The sequence below is a fragment of the Palaemon carinicauda genome, chromosome 39, assembly GCF_036898095.1.
Source record: "Palaemon carinicauda isolate YSFRI2023 chromosome 39, ASM3689809v2, whole genome shotgun sequence".
Lineage (NCBI taxonomy): Eukaryota > Metazoa > Arthropoda > Malacostraca > Decapoda > Palaemonidae > Palaemon > Palaemon carinicauda.
This window is the reverse complement of record NC_090763.1, coordinates 68,480,676-68,501,867: the sequence shown is the minus strand read 5'-3', so window position 1 is coordinate 68,501,867 and position 21,192 is coordinate 68,480,676. Positions and strand designations below refer to the sequence as shown.

At 43.4% G+C, this 21,192-nt stretch overlaps 1 protein-coding gene and 1 pseudogene across 2 annotated transcripts in view; both read left to right on the top strand.

The window, feature by feature from the left end:
• The window catches only part of LOC137631246 (Golgi to ER traffic protein 4 homolog), a 445,029-nt gene extending 424,582 nt beyond the window's left edge, over positions 1–20,447 (top strand). The window contains exons 8-9 of one of the 2 annotated variants that reach the window (XR_011041887.1): positions 11,108–11,273; positions 11,912–20,447. Coding sequence is in view for 1 of the 2 variants with exons in the window: in XM_068363031.1 (XP_068219132.1) it covers positions 11,108–11,223 (116 nt within the window). In the remaining variant the exon portion in view is untranslated. Of the gene's footprint in view, positions 1–11,107 lie in introns of both variants that reach the window. The other variant, XM_068363031.1, reaches the window with a different exon arrangement.
• Positions 7,027–7,145, top strand: LOC137631508 (5S ribosomal RNA; annotated as a pseudogene).
• Positions 20,448–21,192: the final 745 nt, after the last annotated feature.

Here is a 21,192-nt window from a genome sequence, read left to right as displayed (position 1 = left end):
GGCAGCTAAAGTCTGTGTGGAACCAACACTCAGATACACTGGACACTTGAGTTCCTGTAACACAGGATCAGGTGACAGACTAGAATTGGTGGATGGCAGGCGAAAACCTTCGAGGGGGTCAGAATCTTCTCGTCTTTCCTCCGGATTTGATGCTCTTCACAGATACATCAAGGGGGGGGGGGGGGGCCTCACTTGCTGCACCATATGATCTCCGGCCTTTGGTCAGAATCAAAAGGGTACTAGCACATAAATCTTCTAGAGATGAGAGCAGCATACCTAGCTCCTCATCAGTTCTAACAGTTGCTGGCAGGTCACTCTTTGGTGTTGATGAGCGATAACACCACAGTAGTGGCTTACATTAACAAATAAGGCGGTACCTTTTCACAGCCTCTATGCCATCTTGCAGGAAAGATCCTCAGCTGGTCAGAAGAACATTTGGTGTCCCTATCAGCTCGCTTCATTCTGGACAAGAGGAATGTGCTCGCGGACAATGTGAGCAGAGCGACTCTGATAGTAGGCTCTGAATGGTCTTTGAATCGTCAGATAGCCAACAAAGTCCTGACTTTGGGGGGTTCCCCGACTATAGCTCTACTCAAACAACTACACGAGAACATCTTTCACAGAACCGTGCCGTCGCTTCGACTTCACGTCTGGAGAATATTCAGCGTCTCTTCACTCAGAAGGGGTTTTCACGACAAGTTGCGGAAAGAATGTCCGGCTACTTGCGTAAGTCCTCTGCCTCAGTCTACTAGACTAAATGGAGAGTCATCTATGGTTGGTGTCGTGGAAGGAATATCTCTCCGCTCGATGCCAATATACCAGTAATAGCGGAGTTCCTTGTATACCTTCGGATGGAAAAGCTTTTTTCAGTCGCGGCGGTGAAAGGCTATCGCTTGGCCTTAAGCCTCGCCTTTAAGCTGAAAGGAGTTGACATTTCCTCTTCGTTGGAGCTTTCTTTACTCATACGGAGTTATGAGATAACTTACCCTTAATCAGAGATTAGGCCTCCTCCTTGGAACATGGTTCGCATCTTGAGATCCTTAAAAGGACCTCCCTATGAACCATTATGGCATGCAACTGACCAAAACCTCACTTTGAAAACTGCATTCTTACTCTCTTTAGCCTCGGCAAAGAGAGTCAGTGAACTTCATGGCCTCTCGTATGACATTGCCCATTCAAGGGGAAGGGGGTAAGTTACACTCAGTTTGTCCCTGAGTTTATTGCTAAGACTCAAAATCCGGGAGTACTGGATCATAGATTCGGGCCCTTTCAGATTGAGTCTCCGTTCTGTAACCAATGACCCAGATCTGTTGTTATTATCCCAGTGAGGAGTTTGAGATACTATCTTGCACGCACTTCAGCAACACGGCCCTGACTAACACCTGTTTGTTCCGTAACCGAAATACAAACCACGCTATTTACAGAGGGGGGTTTACCTTTTAGCGCAGCTGAAATGGCGAGCCATTAGAATTTAACGAGGGTGTATTACCCCCGCGCTAGTTAGCAGGGGGGTAGGGGAGTGGTAGCTAGCTACCCCTCCCCCCCCTCACACACAGATGAATGCTCACTTTCACTTTTGGCTCAGACTGTGACAGACGTCTCTGTCTTGGTCCTCTCTTGGCAGCCATTGTTTGTTTTGTCTTTACTTAATCGCTTACTTTTCATTTACTCAATATATATGTAAACATGTTTTCATGTTTGTATATATATTTGAGTATAGAAATCAGTAAGTTTCCTTTTCAGAGTTGTGTGTGTAGTGTACGATATCTACGTGGAGTCCTCGGCAGTTAGGCCACCACAGCGTAATTTTATGGGTGGCGATCGAGTTTGACTTATGTCTGTCTCTCTCTCTCTCTCTCTTGAGGTCGTTCACCCTTTTACTACGTGTTACTACGCCCTTGTAGCTTCCTTTCCGCGTGGGGGGGTTGCTACGCCGTACGTTTGTCTCAATTAGTTTATGAATCTAATTGTAGTTTTTTTTTTTTTTTAAATTACATAATTACATAGTTACATAATTATAATTGTTATAATTCTGTTTTGGTTACAGCTCTCCTTCCGTGAGTGTAAGTGGTTGTGAGGGCACGTGCCTGTTGTGTAATTCTTGTTTCCTTTCCCTCGGGATTCCTCTTCGGAGCCTTCCCGGGGGAATGAATGTGTACTAATGTTATTTGTTTTATTTTTTTTACAGTTACCGATCTAGTTCGTTTCTGTAATATGGCAACGGTGTGAGCTGTCTGGTTGAGTCCTGGGGATTCGGCTGTTGCTGCCTCCCCCCTTGTATTTTCGTCAGGGGCGTGTCTCCTTCTACTGGAAGTACTCCCGTGACGACGGACAGCTCTCCAGTTCATTTTAGAACTCTCAGGAGGCTTGCCTCCTTGGGCGGGTAACTTTCCTTCCGAGGGAAGTTTTTCCTGTCCAGGCTTGAGTTTTCCCCTTTTGGGGGATTCTTCTCTTGCCTTTTTTTCGTGCGACTATGCTCTTGGTGCTCTGCGATCACACCTGCAGTTTCGCTCAAGGGGCTGGGCAACTGCAGGAGCTCCTCTTCGGAGGATTGCTCCTTTTAGGTCACTGGCTGACCAGTCTCTTCTACGAAATGTTTCTCTTTCGTTCGCGAGAGATTACACTCATAGAGACTCCTCTTCGGAGGATTCTTCTGTTGCTGTTGCTGTTGGCCTCCCTCGCCGTAAGGCCCACCGTCCGCCTCGTCGTAAGGGCCTACCGTCCGCCTCGTCGTAAGGGCCTCTCATCTCCCTATAAGGGTGCTAGAGGCACCTTTTTGAATCTTCGTTTGCAGCCTACAACTCCTTTTTCTTGATCTTCCGCCTTGGTGCAGATGGACAGCAGTCTGATTTCGTCTTCCGACGGGCAACGGTCTTCCCGACGGACAACGGTCTTCCGACGGACATCAGTCTCCCCGACGGACAACGGTCTTCCGACGGACATCAGTCTCACGGCGGACAGACAACGGTCTTCCGACGGACATCAGTCTCCCGGCGGACAACGATCCCTTCGGGGCAAAGGGTTGCCTCCCACGGGGGTTCTTCCCTTGCGTGTCAGGGTTCCCCTGCGCGCCCTTCTGCTGTGTTCTCTCCTGCTCCTGCTCAGTGTTAGCGCACAGGCGCTCTCCTGCTCATCAGCGCTCTCCTGTTCGTCAGCGCTCTCATGATGATCATCCCTGCTGTTCCTGTTGGTTCCTGTTACGCGCCCTGTGCGCCCACGTTCGCCCTCGCGATCTAGAACTTCTTTTCAGGTCGGGGTCAAGGACTCTTCTTCTATGCGCAGGCTTCCACGCGTTGCCTTCTGATCGTCAGCGATCATCAGCTCGCCAGCGATCACCTGTCTCTCGGCGATCTCCGGATCGCCCGCGTGTGTTACAGCCGGCACGCCAACGTTCTCCAACACTTCTGAAGGAACATGGTTCGCCAGCTACTAGCTCACCTGCGCATGCTGCTCACCATCGCGCGATCGCCTACCTGCGGATGCTGCTCGCCATCGCGCGACCCTCAACTGCGGATGCTGCTCGCCATCGCGCGATCGCCCACCTGCGGATGCTGCTCGCCATCGCGCGACCGCCCACCTGCGGATGCTGATTGCCATCGCGCGACCGCACACCTGCGGATGCTGCTCGCTATCGCGCGACCGCCCACCTGCGGATGCTGCTCGCTATCGCGCGACCGCCCACCTGCGGATGCTGCTCGCTATCGCGCGACCGCCCACCTGCGGATGCTGATCGCCATCGCGCGACCCTGCGCATGCTGATCGCCATCGCGCGACCCTGCGCATGCTGATCGCCATCGCGCGACCCTGCGCATGCTGATCGCCATCGCGCGACCCTGCGCATGCTGATCACCATTGCGCGACCCTGCGCATGCTGATCACCATTGCGCGATCGCCTACCTGCGGATGCTGCTCGCCATCGCGTGACCCTCAACTGCGGATGCTGCTCGCCATCGCGTGACCCTCAACTGCGGATGCTGCTCGCCATCGCGCGACTGCCCACCTGCGCATGCTGATCGCCATCGCGCGACCCTGGCATGCTGATCACCATCGCGCGACCTTGCGCATGCTGATCACCATCGCGCGACCTTGCGCATGCTGATCACCATCGCGCGACCTTGCGCATGCTGATCACCATCGCGCGACCTTGCGCATGCTGATCACCATCGCGCGATCGCCCACCTGCGCATGCTGTTCGCGATCGCTCACCTTCGCATGCTGCTCGCCATCGCACGATCGCTCACCTGCGCATGCTGCTCGCCATCGCGTCGGCATGCCACAAACGCGCCATCGCCAACCTGCGCGTTAGCGCTCACCAGCTCAACACCGATCGCCTGTTGATCCATATCACCAGCGGTCTTCCTCGCCCACGCGTCAGCGCGTTTCCTCGCCATCGCGCTAACGCTTGCGTTCGCCGCCTCAGACTCGCGCTCATTCACCTGCCCACCCTCGCGACCGCTCGCCTGCGCGACCGCTCGCCCGCGCGCCCGCTCGACCGCTCGCCCGCGCGCCCGCTCGACCGCTCGCCCGCGCGACCGCTTGCCTGTGCGCCCGCGCGATCAGCCCACACGCCCACGTGCCTGCACGTCTACGCTCATGCGCATCCGCGCCCATGCTCTCCAATGTTCGCCCACGCGCGAACCAACGGTTTTCCATCGCGCGGACGGACGGTGTTCCGTCGCGCGGACGGACGGTGTTCCGTCGCGCGAACCGACGGTGTTCCGTCGCGCGAACTGACGGTGTTCCGTCGCACGCCGTCGCGCGAACCGACGGTGTTCCGTCGCGCGAACTGACGGTGTTCCGTCGCACGCCGTCGCGCGAACCGACGGTGTTCCGTCGCTCGAACCTACAGTGTTTCTTCGCACAAACGTCGGCTTATTTCTTGCAGTATCCATTGCTCGTCTATGGGTTATCGCTCGCCCACCACCAGCTCTCGCCCTTCCTACCACGCTCGCCCTCCTTCTGCGCTCCTTTGCTCACCTTCCTTTGCGTTCCTGCGTTACCACGCATGGGCGCTTCGCCCGCGCGACCGCTCGCCTGTGCTCCCGCGCGATCATTCGCCTGCGCGCCCACACGCCTACGTGCCTGCACGTCTACGCTCATGCGCATCCGCGCCCATGCTCTCCAATGTTCGCCCACGCGCGAACCAACGGTTTTCCATCGCGCGGACGGACGGTGTTACGTCGCGCGAACCGACTGTGTTCCGTCGCGCGAACCGACGGTGTTCCGTCGCACGCCGTCGTCGCGAACCGACGATGTTCCGTCGCTCGAACCTACTGTGTTTCTTCGCACAAATGTCGGCTTATTTCTTGCAGTATCCATTGCTCGTCTATGGGTTATCGCTCGCCGACCACCAGCTCTCGCCCTTCCTACCACGCTCGCCCTCCTTCTGCGCTCCTTCGCTCACCTTCGTTTGCGTTCCTGCGTTACCGCGCATGGGCGCTTCCACGTTTGTCCACGCGCAAATCTTTGAATTACCGTCGCGCGAGCTCCAGGGCGATTGCGACCACGATTCCCAATGGGGTTTTCGCAGCATGGCCAGCCTGGTGAGTTCTTCTGGAGCGTATTTCCAGAACACGGCCTCACCCCGTAAACGCAGAGCATGGCACTTGCAAGAATAGGAGAAACTTCAGGGAGATCTGAGCAACACTCCTCTTTCCTGAACCTGGGTTATCCCTTCCCCGTCATTCCCTGGAAGGATTTTTGGCGGGGGGCTTTCCGTTCGAGATTTCTCCATCGGACAAGGGGTGACTGCTTACCCCTTCCTCTGGGAACTTACCAGGTCCTTTCCCTCCTCGGTTACGGCCCGAGGTTTGGTTCAAGGAAGCTACAGGAAGATCATGGGTACTTTCCTCCTCTCGAGCTCAGGCACCTTGGCCTTTCGTCGTTAAGTATCTAACTTGCGGACAAGCTCGATGTTGTACCATCTGGATGCGCTGACTGAGGGCTTCCTTCGGGTGTCTCATCTGTGGAGGTCGACGACCTCAGACACCCTTCCATCCTTGAGAAGAGTTTGTTTGTGCCCAAGGACAGAGACTTAGACAGCGGCTGTGCGGAGGAAATCGACTTCCGTTTTCACTCCTCCAAGGCGCTTTCTTCCAGACTCTGCAGGGCTCCAGCGCCCTTTTCTTTCAACCACGTCGGCCTAAGTTATCGGCTACGACAACTGGGACAAGGTGTCCTATTGCAGTTTCCTCCTGTCAGGAACAGATGGCATGGGAGGCTCCCCCGGGGGGGCATAGTCTTAAAAGGAGCGGCAGAGTTCACGAACTCTAGGATTGCAGGTTTTTCGCTGGGAGGATGCTTAAGGTTACTCATCCGAATGACAGCTTCCCGATGCCCATTCCCGCACAATCTCTGTGATCAGCCAAGGATATCGCGCCTGCCGTCTCTGTCAGCGAATTCAGTGTCTCTGAACCTCTATGCCATAGCGTCAGCAAGAGTTGCCCGGTTGGGCAGAATGATCCATACCTTAGGCGAAGGTTTTCCTTAGGCTCATCGACGGCTTCACCCCCGGCCTCTTCAGTCGATCCTTTCTTGTAAGGAAGGATCTGAGAGGGGATGTCCGTAGTCGACCTCTCAGCCCTGATCAAGTTTGTCGAACAAACTTCGGCCAGCGTAGACCAGCAGAATCGATCAGACTGGTAACGAGGCAACAGGACTCCTTAAACCCTGGATCGGAAGGACGGGTACTTTCAGTTTCCATTCCATCCATCTTCCAGGGAGCTCGTCGAATTCAGCCTAGACTGCAAGTATTCCTGCTTATGATGCAGTGTGGCTATCCTGCCATGGCATAGCAGGTTTGTTTCCCCAGAGAACTCTCCCTGCCTTCCTCTTGGCCGCTCAGGTGCAGGCTTCCGCCTCCTCTGCTGTTTGGAGGGCTGGTCAACTCCGGTAGGCTCGGGTTCGACCTTCTTCAGCGCCGGGACAAGCTTCCGGATGCTTACCATGAGTGTGGGCTCATGGTATTTTGCTTGGAGCCTTCTCTTCCTCTGCCTCAACATCTGGAGTATCTGGCCATGATATTGAGTCAACGGCCTTACCACGTTGGAAACCCCGCTTCTCGTCCGTCCAGCGAGGTTAAGCAACGTCGGTTCTGGTCGGTACTTGGATGGGTGACCACCTGGGGACGCCAGATTCTGTTACCACATCCTCCAAGCCTTCCTTTCAGTTGACTGTGACAAGACTGAGGAGAGTCGCAGTACCTGTTCTCAGTCAAGCAGAGCTTTCAGCCCTACCTTGGAACGTTTCCTAGTTCTCCTTTCCTCATTGACCCGTCTATAGTCCGAACGGTCGCCTCAGGATAAGTTCCATGTGGGGCGGTCCAAGTTCCGGTGGCTTCAGGCAATGTTTAACCGGACTTCCTGGCCCCTATGGGACCAGCGGAACTATTAGACCCGCAATGGGTGTTGACCTATGGAGCCTCTTGATGGTAGTGGATATTCTCGTCCTTTCCCCACATTCTTGATGCTGTTCTCGGACTTGTCAAAGGAAAGGGGGGGGGGGGGGGCGCATGTTCCGATCCAGGCCTATGGTCAAGACCTGAAGGATACCTCTCCATCATTCAGGCAGGCTTAGGGGCCTTAGTCTGGCCCCTCTACAGATTCTACAGCTCCTGCCGAGTCGCCCCGTGCGCGTCGACTTCATGATTCTGGCGTATTCTAACCAGCAGGGGACGCATTTTCACACCTTCACATCTTGCAGTAGAGATACCGGGATGATTGAGATTCTCTCAATACCACCATCGGCTCTCTCATTCCAGGCAGGGGAATGTTCTCTCCGACTATCCGAGCAGAGCCTCGTAGAGAGAGTGTACCTGGGGGTCTTTGACCTTGGGTAACCAGCAAGTACTGGTCTGGGGGACCTGATCGCGACAGCTTGGAACCTCAAGCTTCCGCTGTTCTTCCCCCCAGTCTCAGACCCCGAGACTCTGGCAAGATGCATTCCGGTGATGGTGGGACAACTTCGACGCCTGCGTCTTCCCTCCTTTTTGTCTGTGGACAATAGGTCTCAACAAGACCAGGTTGTCTGTCAACCTTTCAATGGGAGAGCTCCACTGGGACTATGCGCAGAACGGTTTCTGGACCCTCTGCTTCCCCTGACGGAACTCCCGGGAGAGCTTCTCCCACGGCGCAGACTACTCAAGCAACCACACTGCGACATCTCTCCCGAACCGGGGCGTCGCTTCGGCTTCATGCCTGGAGACACTATGCCTCCTCCTCAAGAAGAGACAACCCGCTACAGTCGCGGTACGGAGGTCGCGTCATCTGCGATAGTCATCCACAGGGGTCTTCCAGGCAAAGTGAAGAGTCTAAGGTGGTTGGTGCCGTGGGAGATATACCTCTTCCCTTGAGGCCTCTTCTCCAGCAATAACGGTCTTATTGCCATTCGGCGGGAGGAAACTCCTTTCCGCTCTCGGCAATGAAGCCTGTCGCTCAGCCTTCCCCTGACGTTCAGGCTTAAAGGAATAACTTTTTCCTGCCCGCTGGTTCTATCCTTGCTCATGCGAAGCTACGATCGTCCCTGCCTTAGTCGGAGGAAGACCTCCAACTTGGAGCATGGCTCGGACTTATAGTCCTTTAAGAGATCTTCTCAAGACCCTTTACGACAGGCCTCGGATTGTATTCCGCCTTGGGTCTCCTGCTCACTCTGGCCACGGCCAGTGTGTAAGCAATCTTCTTGGTCTCTTACGACTCCCCCCTTTCTAAGAAAGAGGGGAAGGCAACATTCAGGTTCGCTCCTGAGTTGTTGGCTAGACTCAGAATCTGGGGGTCCCGGCCCTTCGGTCCAATTCATTCAAGATTTCGAGTCTCCATTCTGTATCTGATGTCCCAAAACCTTCTCTTTCTTGCCAGTAAAGGAATCGAGAGGTTAGCGCTGGGAACAGCTGCAGTTTGGCCTCAGTTGCAGCCGATTTGGGAGCACAAGGAGGACACGGGGAGAGTCACCAGTATACCTCTTCAGCCCGGACTCAAGGACATTCATCTCGACCTGTCTCCAGACCCTCCCCCGTCACGTCGCCCTACAGCACGATGTTGGATACATCGCAACGTCCCTCGCCTTCGAGTAATACTACTCTGTGACGCAGGTGCTACAAGCTGGAGTCTGGAAGTGTCTAATGACCTTCGCAGCCCGCTTCCTGCAGGGCGTGACCCACAGGAGTCTCGATACGTTTTCTATCGCTCTGTGGTGGCTACACAACAGCTGGTCTAACCTCAGGCTCCTTTTTGGACAGGTAGCAGAAGGTTGAGGGCATTGTTATCAGGTTTTAGTCTGCATGAACGAAAGAAGTATGTCTGGCTCTTATTTCTTTCTTCATCATCCCCTCTACGGGGAAGCAGCATCCTGGTCTCTGCATAGCTGACCTCGAACCTCTGCAGGTAAACCATGCTTCCTTGTGTTCCGAGTATTGAGTCAATACTGTCGCGTCCCCCATACCCTGACGAGGTGCTATTGGAAACGTCCTAACCCAGAGTTCCTTCTGGAACTCCAGGTCAACTGCCTAGGACGGGTCACACTTCTTCCTTCACACACAAGCTTACGTAGGCCACGCGGTTCCTTGCGGAGCAAGGAACTTGTGAGGTGCAGGGACTCCTTTTCTCGAGTGCGACTCACTCGGATTCTGAGTCCCCGGGTAAAGCCAAAGCCAGTATGTCTGGGGACTTTCCACCCTACCTAAGGGGTAAGTCACCCTCTGTAAATAGCGTGGTTTGTATTTCGGTTACGGAACAAATGACAAATTCGAAGATAATTTGTATTTTACCTAACCATACAAAACTTAGCTATTTACACATATTTGCCCGCCAGCCCTGTCCCCCAAGACAAGTCCTACCTCTAAGTGAAAGTGAGCATTCATCATAGGCCTATTCCGGCCATATTGTTTAACCATACAGTATCACTCACATGCACACTGCTCTCATGTTTTTCTATAATTTCTTGCTTCAATTCTAATGAAAGAATTGCCTTCTTCCTGTACTGAAACTTAGCTTCTTAGGCACCATGATTATAGGTAAAATCAAAAAGGAAATGTGAGAAAAGGAAGAAAATAAGTACTGTTAATAACAGACCAAACAGAGGACAACCACACGATACACACAAGAACAGAAAACTGAGCACTCGACGCTCAATGGCGTAATGTTTACTTCGTATGTTGGAGCAACACTTCGGATGTCGAGGCAGAAATTTGGTCGAATTTTACTTCGTATGTTGGTACATTCGTATGTAGAGGTACCACTGTATACTGTCCACGGCCCCATTACTTTCTGTGAGGTAAGCAATGGGAAACGTCTTGTTTTTCCTATATATAAACTCAGAATGTGTTTAAAGACGACAAACTCTCATTAGAATGAATTGCTCAGGCTGCTATTATACTCACTTGGTCTATTTTAGTGAGGTGTTAAAGTTTTCCTTAGACCACAGTCATATACTGTACTAGGTAAAACCGGGTCAATGTCCATGCCAGACCTAGGACTTCCACCCACCTAAGATTGAGTCATCCAAATAAATAACAGGTTTGTTAGTATTGGAACAAATGAAAACTTTGGTGGTAATTTATATTTTGCCCCAAACAATACAAACCTGGAGTTATTTATATAAATTGGCCCACCATCACCTATCTCCCAGAAGTCCTGCCTGCAGTCGATAGTTGACGTACCTTACAGCTGTTGGAGTATATATACAGAGGTGGCTGGGTACCCCCCAGCCTACCCCCCTCAAGCGGATAGGCAGGGTTGCCACCTCGCACTTTAAGTCTAATGGCTATCTTCCAGCTTTGTCGAAAGATAATCCAAATAAATAGCTACAGGTTTGTATTAGTTAGGGGAAAATACAAATTATCTCCAACTTTATCCTGTTAATAGATAGAAAAAGTTTATGAAATGAATTAAAAACTTAATAGATTTAATGCCCCTTATAATAAACATCCCTTCATTTGCAGTCCAAGTGTCTCCAAACACATATATTCTTATGTCATATTGGAAGAAAGAAGGCCAGGCCATTGAAGCATCTGAAAAGCTTAGAGGCTAGTACTTGTGCATCATCTTATATTTCTGTTTCAATAGAAAGAAGTTCATTTGGTGAGTTTCCTACTAAAATTTTATTCATTCAACAGGAAATTTACTTCAAGGGTTGCTTGGAGGTGGCCTTGGAGACGATGATTCTGAAGACGAGGTGGGCATGGATGGTTTGTCATCACGGCAACCCCTCGCTTCGGAGGAGTTAGACTAATATCTTTGGTAATTAGGGATGCTGTAACAGATTTATTGAGTGTCATTTCTGTGAGTATATCATAATAAATAGTCAAATCTCGTTCCTTTTTCCTTTCAACTAATTGTACAGTATATTAAGTTAGGAAAAGGAAAATATGTTTATTGATAAAATGTACTGTATCTGATTACTAATTTTTTTTTTTTAATGAGGTTAGATCAGTGCAGAAAGGACATGATGTATGGCTATCTTCTTTTTAATTCAAAATGAAAGTTCAGTAAGCACCTTTTCACAGATTATTCATAACAGTAGTTTGCTGATCACCAGTGATAAATCTCATTTTACCGAATCCATCCATAATGACTTTGTTACATGGTCTCGGCGTGCAAGTGTTGTTGTGTCGTGAACTAATTATCTATGGACATGTTCAAGCTGCTATATCTCAGATGCTTACTGAATGAAATACTATTCAATGTATCCCTTTTTAATGCCATAAACCCATATTTTTCTTATCTTTAGTCACTACCAAAGAGGTTACAGGAGAAGGGTGGTTTATATATTGTATATTTAAACTTCAAAGAAGAATTTCTTATTGTGTGAAAGTCTGCTTTTAAAAGATTAATTTTTCACTTGCACAGCATGAACTTTTGAAGAGCCCCTAGTGTCAATTGTTTTGATGTTTTTCTTTATGCTTTTTCTCCATTTACAGTTTCTTACCGACGGTGACTTGAAAAGTGTGTGTATGGTGAAATTTAATGTGTTCAGTTTTCAAAGATTGTACTGAATAGGTAATCTATCTTTTGGCAGGATTACTGCTGATTGCACTGTACAAAGGAAGCAAAGCTTTCACTCGGCTCCTTTTTTGTAAAATGTCAGCGGGAAGTGCTGTTTTTAATGATAGGACATGTGCCTACATGGAGGTTTGTGATCAGGATTTCTGATAGTCCAGAAAGGATTACTTGGGATGTTTGTAGGTACATTCTCACATTTTTTTTTTCATAGTTTCACTGTTGATTAATTTTATGAAATGAGTGATACCTGTTTACTCTATTTTTTCCTTTGCTGGTTTGTTGTACTTTGTTAAATCTCATTTTAAAGCAGGTGAGAAGGTAAGTGCGTACAGTATAGTAATGGTGATGAAATCTCATACTGTATTGCTTTGTACAGTCTTTTAAGTTTGAATATAGTTTTTTGGAGATGAAAAAAATTAGATAATTGTTTGTTTTTTCTGCACTGTATTTACTTTTATTACCTATGTAGGTAACTTCGGCTTCACAGAATACTGTGTTGCCTGAAATGTGCTCAAGTAGAAGTCTCTAAAGGTATAATTTACAGCATGTCCATAATTTAGTTTTCATTTCCTGTGTCCACTGTTTACGTACATGCATGCTCTTTTTTTTAACATATATAAATAAATCAAGATATTTCCCGTTTGATACTCTAAGCCTTTTATTTGTTTTCTATGATCTCCAATTTTAAGAGGTTTATAACACAGTTAGTATTTGATTTGGTTAAGTGTATTGGTAGTAACTTAAAGACTTGGTATATTTATTTATTCATTAGATTTTATTGTTGAGATTTTTACTTGGATAGATTTGTTTGTAGCAATACTTTGTACACCTTTTTATAGGATCAGTTGTTAGAATCTGGACTATTTTAAATATAGTTTACATTGTGACAGTGTTCTAGAATTTATATCCTGGCACCAGTATTTCAGGTTTGAATATTGGAATTTTCAGTATCAGATTCTGATTTTTGTATTTAAATTGTTTTTGGAAATATAATTTTTAACTCCGCAACTTGAAATGTCATTTTTTGGCCGACAGAAGCTCTAATTAAAAGCTGAAGTTATGATACTCTCAAAAGACCTTTTGATGCTTGAGTTTTACCCCTTATATGTATCTGGTGATTATTATTAGGAAGTTGAACCTGACATCATCTTTAAAAAAGGCTGACCATTGTATAGTTCTGATGGTTTATACCAAATTACAGTATAGTACAGTATCGTGAATTTAGGGGACCTGTTATCTTACATAACTAAAAATTGTATGTAAAACTATGAAATTCCAACTACAGTACTATACTATGCTAAGAAAGGACATCATAAAAAGTAATAATCACCTAACACTTTAATTTACATTTGGTTAGTATCAGTTTCAATGGGAACATGGTGACTTTCTTTACATGCTTTTGTCTTAGTTTCCACAAGAGAATTATGGGTTGCATGGTCAATATTTATTATTGAAGATATATCACCTCTAACTTGCAATTTCAAGTGACACTAGAAGTACTTTAGAAGCCCTTAGAAAATATTATCGTAAAGAACTCTTTTGTTCATTAAAGTTGTTATTCCAGAAATATGAGGTCATGTAAATTTTGAAATATGTCTGATCCCTGCACATGTAGCCATTAAGGGAAATGATACTGATAAAGCAGAAAAGATTACCAATTTCATTAGAGAAAATATATAAAATAGTCTTTTTAAGTTAACCCTGTGAGAGTTTAGATGTTCACTTTAGTGGTCTGGTTTAGTAATAATAGCTGATGAGCGTTAACACCATTACACAACCTATTTATAAAACATAAAAAAGTGAAAAGTCTGTTGTGTTGTGTAATGGAAATTCTTGGAGCCTTCTCTTTCTTGAATAATACTTTCTTATTTTAAACTACCTCAGGAATTGTTATTTTGCATGTTTTGAGTCTTCAGTAAAGGGTGATGCAAAAAATGAACTCTAACAGCATCCTAGTAGATGGTGCCGAGTTGATAGTTTTCTGTAGGGGGGACTTCAAGGCTAAAAGCTTTGGGCATCGTATTGTCTGTTGTCGTGTGGCACACGTATTTTGTTTATTTTAGCCTCCAGATGTTTAAGGGTCCAATTGCACACACTTCAGAGACAGTGATGTAATGTGCAATATATTCAATGCATTCAGAACCTTCCATGTGTTTTTTTTTTTTCCTAGTAGCTTTGATTATTATCCCATCTTTGTATTTTAACCTCGCATTTGTTTTCTTCTACTTGATTTTGTTTATTTGTAGATACTTTAGTGGGTCAGGTATACAGTTATGCTGTTTGGACTTCCTTTTTATTAGAAAACTAGTTTTCCCTGTTTTTTATGGTTTTCAGCACAAAGATGTTTGATGGGAGATAGTTTGTAATTTACCCAGCATTTAAGAATTAGAATATTTTTTTTTTAAATATTAGTATCTCTGCTTGCAAACTGGAAATATTTCTTTAGAATATTTTAGTCTATTAATTTTGATTACTTTGAAGGACAATTTTTTTTGAGATTTTAATAGGTTTTGTCCAAATATTCTATGTTATATACTTCTAAAATTACCAGCACTAATACTAGTAATGGTAGCAGGAAAATCCTAAATTTAACTCTGAAAGTAATTACAGGATGTGGGAACTGGATAGTGTGACAATGTTGTATCTCAGCAGGTAGTGGTATTTGATGCTATGCAAAGAAAGTACTGTACTGTAGTGTATAATTGTTCCTGAGGTACAGATGTGAAAGGCACTTATGAATGTTTTGTTGAAGTACCACTTATAGAAGATGGCCAAACCTCGGATACTTAAATCTCTGGGAAACGATGGGCATCCGGACAGGAAAAATTTTGCAATATGCCCATGATTACTTACAGTATTTCTTAATAATTTTTAATCATCACTTTGAATTACTCATATTCCTAACAGCTGCTGTTGGAAATTAATTGTTGGTAATGATGATATTCATAAATTATATCTTTTAACTTGATGCATGTTGCTATATCTATTAATATTTCTTAGTCTTTAGTCTGCGTCATCGTGGCTATCTTTTACGTGATTGCGTCATTACCCCTGTTTAGGTAGGATCAACTTAGAAGGAAGTCAAGAGATAATTTGCTGAAAGTTAAATTTGACATACAATGCTCAAGATCACATTAGTGGGTCCAGGAAAGATAAAATTACCCCAATCAAATGAGATAAGTAAGCCTACTGTAGGTTAGGTTAAAGAAAGATAGGTTATGATATATCCCCGTGAATCTGCTGTTTTCATTATTAGGAGTAATTATCCAAACTGGATGAATTTTTTCAAAATTCAGAAATTGTAAAACAATTTGCTGTATATGGTGATAAAGAATATATTAGATTGCTTATCTATCTCGTGTTTCACCATGATATTCACTTGATTCCCTTTTTGGTTAAACTCAACTATGAAAGTTTTGAGTAGTTATACAGCCATGGTCAAATGTACTTGCTAATTCTTTTTGGATGTAGGCTACCTCCCAAAATTGAGGGAAGTGTCATGGTAGATAGATAGAGTTCTGTTACAGATACACAGATGGCAGGAAATACTACATACAGCTCAGTGCGAAGTATGGCACGTTATGTTAAAAAAATTTAATTGCAAAAATACTCTAAGTAATAGGCAATGCAAAAAATCAGTGGCAGAACAAAAGCTTTGAAGCTTATGGTAGCCCTACTAATACAGGTACCACAATTTCTACAAATATCAAAGATATTTGATAATTTTTAAATACTTTAAAAAATAAAACTGATTTGAAGGTAACACCAAGTTTTACAAGATATTCAGTCATAAAGTCGTGTTACTTATGCAAATACTGTAAGTTTTCATGAACCCTGAATGAAGGGCCCAACGAACTCCTTTCCATCAACACTCAGGAACACGTAATGGATGAATGTTGGCCTGTAAATTTTGCAGTATGCAGGTACAGGTAATTCTTTAGAATGCAATTTTGCATAATTTATATTTGTAATAATGCTGTTGATAAAATATTTTATACCATTGCTGTTAGAGCTTGCTATATTAGTGTCAAAAATTTCAATGTAGGAAATACATGGCATGCTATCCACATCATGTTATTGCCTCTTTATTGCATGGTAATCTTCAGTATTACTGTATTTTTAGTTCCAATGCACATTTCCAGGCGAACAATTTCCTTTTCATTTCATAAGGAAAACTTAGATCTTAGTCTGTGGTTTTGAAATAAATCCCCTAAAGATTTACAAAATGTGAGGATGTACCTTTTCTAACATAACACAAAATGGACAGTTAATCTCTTATGAAAATGTAATATTGTGAAGAAATATTTTGATGTTGGAGTAGGCTATTGATTGAATGTTGCCAGGAAATTGATTTGATTGATAGGCACAGCCAAGTTTTACTACCTTTTGACCTTTCAGAAATGATTCAGCTATTCTATGTAAGTGTTGAAAAGAAGGCCCCTTGGAGCTGGTAAAAGCAGTTGACCTAGTGTTAACAGCAGAATTTGAAGAAGTGATCATGAAAGTGTTGAAATGGTGAAAGATCAGAATGAAAAGCTTTTATCATCAATATAAGCAAAACAAGGAACAAAATGAAAAAATTACAAAGAGGAACACAGCCATGTGGGTGTTGCAGGAAATGTGAGGGTAAGATCTGTGCTGTGTATCAAATGGAAAAGTTTTTGTCACAAGGAATGCCAAGGATTACAAATAATACTTTGAGCAAGAGTTCTAATGCCTGAAATGGATAATTGGGAATACAGGGAGGTAGAGAGCTACCTGTTTATTTTGGTAAATTGCAGGTCTTAGAATAAGTAAAAGAAAAATTTAATAGTTTGTAGAGACCGTGGACTGTGAAACAGATTGAAAGGCAAGTAACAAAGAAATAGTTTTGTCTTGAAGGTGAACTAGAATAATGATCGATAACAATAACCAATCAGTAGAGGGAGCTAGTACTTACAATACATTCTTAAAGCCTGTATTACTTTATATGGTGGAAACATTGATACTGAATTAAAAATTGGAGACTTCGAAAATACGTGACTTTCGGATGTTGAGATTCATGACCCAGTTATATTATGATTGTAATACAATTGAGGAAATAGCAGATGGGTGAGATGCTGTAGACAAGATCCAGAAGATTAATTTGGTTGTGATTTGAAGAGGGATGAGGAACAGTTATTAAAAAATGCTGTAATTTGAAAGCAGCAGGATGAAGACTTGAAGGAAGGCTTATTAAATCATGGAAAGAGAGATATATGAAGGCCCAGACCTGTTGAGAGTTCTAGCAGAAGGACCACATGACAAGGACAGTGAAGAGAACTCTCATTACATTTAACCTCATTCATGATGATTATTATTCAGTGTAAAATTAAGTTATTTAGTAGTTGCAATACAATGCTTATTATTCTTTACTTACAAAAAAGTCCAAGACGAAAATTGGGAATCACAGTGCTTAAAGTTTAGTTAACCACTGGTTTAGACGGCAGCCAAGCATAGTTGAGGGAGTGCTACACAGCACAGCCATTATACAGATGAAAGTTGTAGAAAGTTTTTAATTATAATTAGGGTCATGACTATTTCCTTCTGTTGAGGGCAACATTGAACTTTGATAAACCAGTTATTGAAATAACAAACACTATTTACTTTGTCTAGTAGCAACAGTCTCAACGCATGGCTCATGGCATTGTTATTCACCGAGGTGTTTCACCAGTGCTTCATCCCTCAACTTTGGAAATATTTGGAGAAGGGTTGGCTTTTAAGGTTTCATCTAAAACAGAAAAGACACCTAGCCACTCTCAAGTCTATTGAACACTAAATGTATATTGGAAGAATTTGTGAAGGTAGCTGTATGTATATGATTTCATACTCATCCCAAGAAGTAATTGAAATACAAAAGTTTGATGAACAAGGAGCTACGAAGACCTAGTGTAGATATCTACGAAGATAAGGGCCCAAGCAAGAAACAAGATAGAAAGTATCAAGTGTTTTGAATAACATAATGTAACAATTGCAAGTGTATACTTCTTCAACCTATACTTAATGAATTTAGAAGGCAAAAGAATTAACCCCTTATCAAAATGTGTCCTTTATCTACAAAACCCAGCACAGCACAGTATTCAACACTTTTTGCTTCAATCATCATCTTTGTCTTCTCCACTGTCTTCAGCTTCGAAAGATGATGATCCTTCTGTCATTATATGTAAATGTCAGTAGCTTAACATAGTAGATTGTACCATCACTCCAGTATCACAGTCATCAACACCAAAGTTGGTGAGTTTTATTTTTTAACAAACAATATTTTCTAATTTGGTGTCTTATACAGATACTGTACATTGCAATATTTTTCACTGAAATGTACATATGTGGCTTATCATTGTTCCTTTGAGGGTCATAAGTGTAATTTTCAAAGTAGTTTCATGCTTTTCCTCTTCCATTCCTCGTTACATATATTGCCATTGTTTTAAGCTAAAATGTTGGCATAGCTTTTCTGAGATAGAACTGAACAGTAGCGTTCATGTATAACAATGTATATTTTTTAATATAACTGCATTATGTTTAATGCTGATAAGGTCTAGCTGCATAAATATCTATTTCCTTATACTGTGTACAGTATGTAAACAAAAATCATGTAAAAAGGTCTGCAGAGGGTTAGCTGTCTGTGGTAGGCCTCTAATGTATCAAGTGATGATTCAGGAGCATGTGATTTTCTTCTACCCTAGCCCATGAGGGCGTATGGTTACAGTGCAGCAGGCTGTGTGCAGAACTAAAGGTTTTTTCCGGCTTCCTTTCACCCGCCTTTGGCATTGCTCTCTGCTCTTTTCATTCATTCTTTGGTCTATTCTTGTGCATTCTTTCACCCCCTTTAACATTGCTTTCTTCCTTTTTTTTTTAATTCATTCACTTTGGTCTTCTTGTGTGTCCTTTCAGCCTCATTGACATTGCTTTCTCCCTTTTCATTTTAGTTCATTCTCTTTGGTCTCTTCTTGTAAATCTGCCTAAATTATTCTTCAACTTCACTTAATTCCATATTCAACTTTTATTCAAGAGAAAAAATCTTTTCACAAAACCAACAGAATATGTGTGACCTGCCTTTTAATAATGATAAAATGCACTAATAAGCTGAGGAAAAATATCTTCCTCTGAAAATCAGAAGGTGAATCTTCAAAATTGTCCTGTTCATCAGATTAGTAAACTTGGCTGTGTTTATTGGATTTATATTTTTGGGTGCTCTGTAAGACAGGACCTGTTAGGAAATAAGAATTAAATGCTTCATTTGACAGAGGACGTGAGAATTGAATGCTTTTACTCGCTTGGGGCAATGTAAAGATTTAGCTCAAATATATGTGTTGGGCTCATATTGATTTTGAGTTTTCAAGGCATTTGTCCAAAGTCTGTACTGTACTTATCATTTGAAAACTGGAGTACATATTAGCCAAGGGATGTATTGTGTTCATCTTTTTTCAATCAATGAATGCAAAAGGACAAAAAAACTACTTTAAATTACTTGTTTTGTTTGTTAAGTTAGCCTGGTTGATATTGTGAACTTTGTTGGAAAATGTGAGAAATAATCAGCGGAGTACAGTTATACATGTGCTGATAACATTGCAATAAACCTATTATTAACACTGTAAATCATACAGTACTTAATTTAAACAGCTTTTAAAATTGTGGAAAAAATATCTTGCTAAAAAGATTTACAGTCGGTGTTCTGTATAGTGGAAGAAACTTTATATTATTTTTAAAACATTTCAAATGCCTTATCTATTGTGGAACTTCAAGGCAACAGTATATATTACACACAATAAAAATGTATAGGGGCTTTTGTGCAAGTGGAATTAATATCTGATACGAGGCCTTGAAGAATACTGAAGACCCAAGAAGGCTACACAAATGTCATTTTCTATTAAATTAAATTATGTTTGATGATGTTTTTGAATACTGTAAATAGTCCAAATGTTAGGTGTGTTATGTAGACACCTTTTGCTACCAAGACCAGTAAACTTGTTTATGGTAATGTACCCAGAAATGGAGTAGCATTTTGTAAAATTTTGAAGAGTAAACAAAAAGCCATAGGTTGAATCTGTATCCCCAAATAACCTTTATAAAGAAATTTGTTGAATTGTAACCTTAAAAGAATATTTCCCTTTTGGTAATTTTGTCAATATACTGTATGTGCAAAATGGGATACAACACAAACTGCCTTAGATACAGATTGATATGTATATATTGTACCATGTAGTGTCCTGTAAATTTTTTGAATCCTTGAAACATGTTGATTTCTGTCTTTCCTCACAAATTTAATTTGTCTCATGTACATGACTTGCTTCTCTATTAATCACAAGAGAACGATATTTACTTTGCTACTCTCCCACATTACTTTTGAAGTACTTTGACAGTATATTTTGTGACATTGCCTTCACTGAATTCACTTGGTTAGGCAGACATAAAATAAGGTAAAGAACCCTCTTATGATTCTTCAGCTTTTTCTTCCCCCCTCTATGCATCTTGAATTCTGAAGGTTTGGCGTTACTCGGTAGTTAACGTAATGAAGGTAATAATGCTAAGATGTTACTTAGGAAATATACACAAATTCTTAATATTGCAGTAGTCTTTTATTTTATTTTTAATATAAGTTTGTGCCTACAGCCATTTGAAAACTAAGTAATGTAACATTCTGGTTAATTCAATGAAATTTTGAGTCTGTCCTTTTAGTAATGCATGTTTTGGCAATTTTTCTAAATTTTATAACCAAAAATATTTATTAATATTATTACTCCAGTATCCAATCTGATGTAAAGGCTTGAATGCTGTATTTATCAGATTGGTAAATTATTACTGGTGCTAATTATTCCAAATATGTCCACATGAAATTCTATGAAAATCCACTCTTAAAAATTTCTAGCATTATTACTAAATATATAATTTGTTCAAACCTTGGGTCTGTCTCTTCTGGGTTGAATAGTCAGCTTTTCTGTTTTGTTAAACTGAAGTTTACTATAAAATTGTGTGCATTTCTAAGTATGGTGTATCATATTATTTAGAGGATATGAACTCTGTATTACCTTCCTGTTTGCTAAATACTGCTAACAATGTGTCCCAATCTTTCCTAAAGTCTTGCTGAACTTCCTGCGGTTGGCGCCGGAGCAAAACGGTCCATCCTCCGCCGGCCGTATCCTGATCGCACCAGACGGACTAAGCGTCGGGTGTAGGATAAAGG